This window comes from Emiliania huxleyi (assembly GCF_000372725.1).
Source record: "Emiliania huxleyi CCMP1516 unplaced genomic scaffold EMIHUscaffold_781, whole genome shotgun sequence".
NCBI lineage: Eukaryota > Haptophyta > Isochrysidales > Noelaerhabdaceae > Emiliania > Emiliania huxleyi.
The window spans coordinates 5,154-13,462 of NW_005196154.1; the positions used below are offsets into that span (position 1 = coordinate 5,154).

Consider the following 8,309-nt stretch of genomic DNA (forward strand, 5'->3'; position numbering starts at 1 on the left):
CCGCTCGGCGCCTACTTTTGCGGCATCTCGCTCTGGCCGCGCGAGAGCGTCGACGTGCCCAACTTCACGCTCTACTTTGGGTCCGGCTCGGCCGTCAACCCGGACCGCGTCTTCCTGCGGCTCGAGCTCGTGCCGCGCGTGGACACGGACACGGACGCGGCGTACGCGGAGAGGTACTACGCCCCCTTCAACGACCGCTTCTTCGCCATGGCCGCCGACCCAGCCTTTGAAGCATACGTCTCCGACTCGGCGTACGCGCGCGGCGCGCAGGCGCCGTCGGGGCTGCGCTACTTTTTCGACGGCACGGAGGCAAACATGGAGGCGGCGGCCTCCGCCGTGCGCGAGCTGGCGGCGCAGTGGTCCGGCTTTGTCGACGCGGCGGACGAGGTCCCGCCGCCGAGGGCCGCGGAGATTGCGCGGCGGGACGCGGTGATCCGGCGGGTCGCCGCGGACTCGTCGCCCGACAATGCGAACCGCGCGCGCGTCTTTGGGGCGGAAGCGTTCGCGCGCACCAAGAACCTGCTCTGCGGCGAGCTGCCCTGACCGAGCCGTGACCCTGCCGGCGGGCCCTGCCGGCGGCGCCGGGGAGGGGGAGTCCACTCTCCAGCCGCTGGGCGCGACGCGCTCAAATCGTGAAGAAGTCCGCTTCTAAGTGGATGTTAAATATTAGTAGGTGAGCGAGCTTGTGAGAGTGGCGCGGTGTGACGTGTGTGTGTTCGTCTGTGTATCGTCTATTCCGCATGGTGATGCCTCCCGCTCGCGTGATTTAATGCCTGATGATTTTCTTTCCTATATTCAAGTATGTCGTCGAAGCCCTGGGGTTTCGAGCTCAGAGCTGCCGATCAAGCCAAAGGTGCTCTTTTGCAGCCCGCTTCTGCATCTCGCTTCTCGGCGGTGTCGCTGCGCCATGTTGATAGCGGCAGCTCTTTTTGGCGTCCAGCCGTCGCCCGCGGCGCTCCTCTCGTCGCCGCCGGTTCCAATTTTGCGCGCCGTGGCCGGCCGGGCCGAGCCTGCGCCTCTGCGAGGTCCATCGCCATGTGTGATGCCTCGGTGCTGCAGATGCCGGAGCGGCCCGCGGCGGAGGAGGTGGCCGAGCGGATACGGAGCCGCCTCACCCCCGAGGAGGAGCAGGGACTCGCGCTCGACATGAAGATGCTGCGCCGGTGGACGGCGACGCGCGAGGAGCTGGCGGAGGAGCAGGAACTCCAGGCTAACCTGGTACGTGGGCCACTGCCGACGCATGCGGCCCGCGCAGCGCGAGTGGCGGCGAGGTCGAGCGCGGCGGAGCAGGCGAGCGCGCACGCAGCGGTCGGCCCGACGGCACGCCCACGGGAGGCGGCTCTATGGACGGGGGGGTGGGGGGTGGGCGAGGCGAGGCTGAGCGCGAGGTGGGAGAGGGGCGTGCTGGCGCTGCCGAGCACCGGGGTAACTCGAGTCGCTAAAGATCGAAGAGGCGCGCGCAGCGGCGGAGGCGCGGCGCGAGGAGCCGTGCGCTGGCGCCGCGCAAGCTTCGCCGGCGGTGGCAGCGGGCGCTTCGAGCGCAGCCATGCCGACCCCGAGGCTGCTTGCGGGGGGAGGGAAGTGTGCGCGGCCGCATCCACGTGCTGCAGCATCCCCGCCGCCGCCCGGCAGCGCCGTCGCTGGCAGAGCCGCGAGCGTTGACGGCACGAGCAGTGCCGTCGAGTCGGTCCCTGCAGCGTGTGGACGAGGCGGGAATATGGGAGGTGAGGCGGTTGCGGCGAGATGCGCGACGCTCGACGCGCCTGGCCTTGGGTGGAGCGCCGCGTCGAGCGAGCCGTGGTAGGCGCGGTCCCCGAGCGACGAGCGCGCGGACAGGGGCCGTCGAAACTCCACCGAAGTGTCTTCCTTTGCCTCGGCCGCATGCACAAGAGAGCCCGCCATGTGCTTGGCGCCGAGGCTGCCGACGCTGCTGCGGCCTGCGGGCATGCGAGCCGCCTCCACTGACGTGAGGCCGGCCATGCCTGGCGCCGCCACCGGTGCTTCGGGCCGGCGAGGCGATGGGATGCGGTGCTGGTCGAAGATCACGTCGAGCCGCACGCTCGCGGCGCCAGCGCAGCCAGCGTATCTGCCTCCTGCGTGGACCGGCGAGCTCTCCACCGGCGAGGACTGCATGAGCTCCTGAACGCGGAGGCGAAAGAATTTTAAACAACCGCCCCGCGAGTGGAAGGTGGCATGAAGGTTGCAGCGAGAATCGGAGAGAGACTGCGAAGAGAGATAGGAAGAGGCAGACTCCCTAGGGTGGGCGACGGCTAGCGCACCACACACCTCTCCTTAAAATCCCTGTGTGGTGGCGGCGTGCCGTCCTCCCATCCCTCCCTTGGGTTGTGTGTTTTCTTTCTTTCTTTCAGGCCCCCAGCTGGAGGCAGGTCGCCAGACTGAGATGAGACCGCCAGTGGATGTGGGACAGTGGGAGTCCACCGTGCACCGCGCTGCGAGCCTGTCGTGTCCCTTGTGCTTGTCAGGAGCAGGAGAGCCCCACCTGTCCGACCCCCTGATCGTCCTTCCAAAATCCTGCTCGTGCAGGTGGGGACCCTGTCCTCCTCCCCTATCCCTCGTTTGGGTTGTCTGTTTTCTTTCTTTTTTAGGCCCCGGGGGCGTAGCTGGCGCCCGAAAAGTTTGGGTGTTGCTTGGCGGCTTTGCTTATCGTTTCATTGACATCTCGCCGTCGGACGATGCGGCCACGGTGCGCATGAAGGCGGTCGGGTCGGCAGAGGCCGCTGGGCCAGGGCGGCCAGCAGGGCTGCGTGCTGGCCACCAACGGATGCTGCCTCCCCTACCAGAAGGCGCTGCGCAAGACGCAGCTCAAGTACCCCAAGGCGGAGTTCGTCATCCAGGCTGACGACACGTCGATTAGGGCGGCCAGCGCTGACGCCGAGAATGTGCACAAGCCACAAGGCGCTCAAGGCGAACAGGAAGGCGCTCTGCAACACGGTGTCCAACGTGAAGAAGGTGAAGTACTTTCGGCCTGGAGGCGGAGTGGAGGGCATCCCGGCGGAGCAGCTCGAGATGCAGGGCGGCGAGCTCGTCGGCCTCAAGCTAGTCGGCGTGTACTTGGCCCCGGACACGGAGGCCGGGCGGAAGTCGGGCAGCGCGACAAGCTCTCGGCTGACTTTACGGCGCGCTTTTCGGTCCTCGAGAGGGTCGACCAGCTTCGAGACGACGACAAGAACCACGATGTCCGGCAGCTGCGGTACTCGATGATGCGCTGCCGACGCCGATCGCCGTTCTACTGGATGCGCACGATGTACCCGTGTGTGGTCCGGCCAGTGCTCGAGGAAGTGGTGGAGCCGGCGCTCAAGAAGTCGTTTGTGCTGCTGGCTGAGGCGGGCCACAGCCCGCAGGAGCTCATCGACCAGGCCTGGGCGGAGGCCCAGCAGGACGGGCGCTTCGGTGGCTGCGGCCTCGGCGGGCACGCACAAACGGCGGATGCGAGCTTTGCGGCAGCTGTACACGTGTTCGCCAAGGAAGCGGTGGCACCAACACGGACCGGACGGTGTACGGGGCGGCGTCGGCGAGCGCCTCCTCCTTCGTCGTCCACCACACGCAGCAGATCTCCATGGCGGCGGTGGCGGGCGACGCCGAGAACATCAACAAGCAGGCGCGCAATACGCGTATCAACTGGCTCAACTCCCCTGAGCGTGCCAACTGGGTCAACGACGTCAAGAACAAGCAAGCGGCAGACGTCCTCTTACCCTCGGCCCCAGTGGAGGGCGCCCGTACCGCCTAGCTCCGCGGACGGGCCCCTCCACCCTTCATGTAATCATGTAGTCCCCACAATCGCTGTCGTGGGATCGCTTGTCATGTGAGAGAGTGCGTTGCACTTGGAGCACTTGGAGTGCAGTCATCAAACCTCACATCCAGGGCCGGGGAGCTGAGAAGCGCACCCAGCGGGCCGGATGATTGGCATCGGGTTGCGGGCACAAGAAAGCCCTAGCCCTGGGGGTGCGCGTTCGCAGGGAAAGGGCCGTAAAGTAAACACAGGTCTCCGAGGTTTGGTTCTGCGCTTTGGGTGTCCCCTAGCGGCGGAACGCCCCCTCTACTCGGAGCTAGTAAACACCAGACACGAGCATGACGTACACTCTCACCCGACATCGCCACTCAGGGCCCCTCCGCCCGATCTCCCCACCCCCCATCCGAAGGGGCTCCCCTCTCCTCCCGGTCCTCCCTCCTGTTCGCTTTCCGATGGTCAGGCGTCGGCTGCGGAGCCCGCCTTCCCCTCTTATACTTCTTCGACCGCGGCCTCGCCGCCGTCTCGCCTTCTCTGTCTGATCCCGTTAACTCCGCGGGTGGCGATCCCGTGCCCGAACTCCCTGGGCGAGGGCGGCGGCGTTGGGTTATATCGCCTCCCCTCCCCGGGGGGTCGGGCCGGCTCTTCTTGGTCGACGAATCGCGCCCGCACCCGCGGCCTTCTATCGTTCTCGGCTCGCCCCTCCCCTCCGCCGGCTCCTCCTCAAGCTCGGGGAGGCGTCGCATGCCACTGCGCGGCGGCCACCAGGCTGATCGGCCACTCAGTCGATCCGCCCTTAAACGAAGCCGAACGCATTCGCCGAGATGAGCCCGTGCCTGCGCGCAGCTTCCTCGAGCCTCCGTGCTATCGCCGCATCGACCACCTTGTATATCGCATCCAGGCACGTTACTGGGCGCGCCCGTTCGAGGTCTTTCGGGAGCGAGCGGCGCCACGTCACCCAACTTGAGCACGGAAGGAAGGGGCCTGCCTCGCCGGCAAAGATGAGGTGTGTCGGACAGTGCTGCCAGTTCGTCCATCGTCATGAGCCGCCCCGTCTTACCCAAGCTGTGGCGCTCGATCTCCCGTCGCAGCTTTCGTTTCGCGCTTGACATTCACACCGGGGTACCCGCGCCGCCGCCTCATGAAGCTCTCGGACGACGAGGAGAGCGAGCCACTGCAGCGGCAGCAGAATGGTCTGCGAAAGGTCGGCCGGCGCGGCCGGCCAAACCTGCTGCCGTGGCTGATCGCGGCGGCCGGGTCTGCCATAATCATCGGCGCCGTGATCCTGCCGCTCTCGTCGCGTTACTCGCTCTGGATGATGCTGCTGCCGCCCTCGGCCAAGACGCTCCGGCTGAGCGCCGCCGAGGCCGAGGCGATGGCGCGGCGCCACCGCTTCCTCTTCATCGCCGGCCCGCACCGCGGCGGCACGACGCTGCTGTGGCGGCTGCTGCGGCTGCACCCTCAGGTGGGCGCCTTTGCCGAGCGGACGGACGGCGACTTCTCCGAGGGCGCCTTCTTGCAGTCTGTGATGCCCACCTTTGGCGTCGGGCGCGAGCGCGAGGACTGCCTCCGCGCCGGCGTCCGGCGGGTCGGCTCTCCGCCGGCGCGCGGGGTGGGGCGGTACGGCTTCGACCCGGGCGCCCACCTGACGGAGGCGTCGCCGCTCGCCTCCCTGGCGAGCCGCGACGCGCTGCTCTCCCAGTGGGGCTACTACTGGGGCGAGGCTGGCCTCGAGCGGCCGCTGCTGCTCGAAAAGACGCCCACCAACATGCTGACGGCGCGGCTGCTGCAGTCGCTCTTCGCGCCGCGCACCTCCTTCCTCGTGGTGACGCGGCACCCGCTCGCCGTCGCGCTCGCGCAGCACCGGATCACCTCGTGCGGCGGCGGCGGCGGCGGCGGCGGGCCGCCCGAGGCGGTGGGCGAGGCGGTGCTGCACTGGGCGCTGACCCACACGGTGCTGCAGCGCGACTTGCCCGCCCTCTCCTCCGCGCGGGTGGTGCGGTACGAGGACCTCGCCCACGCGCCAGGCCGCTGCCTCGCCGCCGTGGGCCTGCGGGCCTCCCGGACTCCCGGACCTTTCCTGGAAGCTTCCTCCTGTAGGCCGCTGCCTCGCCGCCGTGGGAGAGTGGCTCGGCGCACCCGCCTCCGAGGGCGGGGCCGGCCTCGACCCCGCCGCCACCCGGCGCTGGATCGGCGCAGCGGCGGGCGAGGCGGTCGACGGCGGCACGAACGCAAAGTACGAGCGGCAGTACTGCGACGGCCAACTCGCCACCGAGCAGGGCCGGCAGTCGCACTGCCGCGTCGCCGGGGCGCTCCAGCCCGCCGTCGCCGCGCTCGGCTTGCAGTACGACGTGGAGCGCGGCGGGCCGCTCGGGTTCGCGTGCTCGGCGGAGCGAGTCGATTGCGGCGCGGCGGGCCGAGGAGGTGGCGTGGCGGCCGAGGCGCGGCTGCTGCGGGAGAGGCTGCTCGGCAGCCTCTCCTCCTACCGCGAGCCGGCCGACGAGCCGGCGGGCGGCGGGGTGCCGCTCGGAGGGCCGCTGCTCCTGTGCGCTGGCGCTGGGGACACCATTATGCGCGAGCGACATACAGCAGTGATATCGGCTTAGCGGGTGGAGCAATTGGAGATTTGGAGTGCAGTCATTACGTACGGCTTTAATGTCATTAAATAAACCGCCGGGTTTTCTTCTGACTGCGCCTATGTTAGTGCCAGTGCGCGCCAGTCCCGTGCCCAGTGTCGTGCGAGGGAGCTTGGAGCACTTGGAGACAGTGCAGTCATCAGCCTCACCACACGTCACACATCCTGATCCAGGGCCAGGGGGCTAAGAAGCACACACCCCAGCGGGGCAGATGATCGGGATCGGGTTGCGGGCAAGAGAGAGCCCTAGCCCTGGGGGGTGCGCGTTCGCAGGGAAAGGGCCGTAAAGTAAACATGGGTCTCCGAGGGTTGGTCTGCGCTTTGGGTGTCCCCTAGCTGCGGAGCGCCCCCTCTACTCGGTGTCGGAGCTCGATAATGGACACCAGACACGTACACGACGTCACGCCTCAGGCCTCTGGGGCTCTCCTATCCTCCCGGTCCTCCCCCCGGCTCGCTTTCCGCTGGTCGGGCAGCGGCTGCGCCCGCCTTCCCCTCTTATGCTTCTTCGGCCGCGGTCCCACCGCCGTCTCGTCTTCTCTGCCTGATCCCGTTGACTCCGTGGGTGGCGATCCCGTGCCCGACTCCCTGGGCGAGGGCGGCGGCGTTGGGTCACGCCACCTCCCCTCCCCGGGGGGTCGGGCCCGCTCTCCCTGGTCGACGAATCGCGCCCGAATCCGTGGCCTCTCTACCGTACTCGGCTCGCCCCCCCCATCCGCCGGCTCCTTCTCGAGCTCGGGGGGTCGCGGCCTTCCTTGTCGTAGATCATGATGGTCCGGCTGCCGCCGCGACGGGTCTACCCCCGGTGAGCTCGTTTGTCCCGACTCCACTCGTAGAGGCTGAGTCAGCTCGACTCTCACCCCCTCCGACAGTTGACTCCAGGTCGCACCCGGGGCCCTCCGGTCTCGGCCTTCCGGTTCGCCGGCTGACCCGCTGTCTTCTCGCGGTACCTCCCCACCCTCGGTCCCCTCCCTCAGGTAGCCCAGCCTCCGACTGTGCAATCGTAAATTCTTCTGATCTGTTCGCGACGAGCACGTGGCGATGGACGTACACGCGCGGCTGCCTGGGAGCGTCTCGACTGCCGCCGGGCCCGTCGGAGGCGGTGGCGCGCCGTTCTACGCGCTCGAGCGGAGGCGGAGGAAGCGGATGCCGCCGACCTTCGCGCCTTCCTTGCGGCCGCCCGCCGCCGCCTCCACGCGGACGCCTGCTCGTCCTCGGGCGACCCCTCCCCGCGCTCCCCGCAGCAGCAGCGGCGGCGGCAGCGGCACGTTGCTCCGACTTTCAGGCCGCGCAGGCTGGTGCACCTGCGCGCTGGAGGCTCCTCGTCCTCTCCGCCCGACCCCCCGCCGCCGCCGCCCGGGGCGCCCTCTCGGGGCGAGGGCTCCGCTCGCCAGACGCCGGCTTCCTCCCGCCGCTCTCGGTCGGGGGCGGTGGGGCAGGAGGCGGCGCCGCCGTGCGTGGCTCACCGGCGGCGGGCGGATCACGGATATGTGCAAGGGCGTCGAGAATTCGACCGTCAAATATCCGGCGCTTCCGATGTTGGCGATAGCCGTCGGCATGGGCCACGATCGAGTGGTCGCCGTGCTGCTGCAGCACGGTGCGGACTCCGACGAGCATTACGAAGGAGGCCTCACGCCGCTGATGAACGCTGCCAAAAACGGCCACCTGCGAGCGTCCGAAATTCTTGTGCTTTGCGGTCTAAAATTCTTTCCCGCACCAACGAGACACGCTTACGAGACACATATGCCGCTCGCCGTGCGCGGTGCCGCGCTCTTCTCGAGGGCGGCCGCTCTCGCGTTGGTCCTTCCGCCGCCGCGGCTTACAACCCGTGCGTCCGCAGCGATGCTGTGCCTCCCGCGTGGCGGCGGCGACGACCAGCCTGGCGAGGAGTGGGCACCGGACGCTTCTGGCGCCTCCTCGCTGACCAAG

The 8,309-nt window shown here is 68.5% G+C and overlaps 1 protein-coding gene across 1 annotated transcript in view; it reads left to right on the plus strand.

The window, feature by feature from the left end:
• Window positions 1-543, plus strand: part of EMIHUDRAFT_121073 (hypothetical protein) — a gene marked incomplete at both ends in the record, with an annotated part of 2,000 nt that extends 1,457 nt beyond the window's left edge. The window contains one exon of the mRNA XM_005759987.1: window positions 46-543. Coding sequence (XP_005760044.1) covers window positions 46-543 — 498 coding nt within the window. The remainder of the gene's footprint in view (window positions 1-45) is intronic.
• Between the last annotated feature and the right edge of the window lie 7,766 nt (window positions 544-8,309).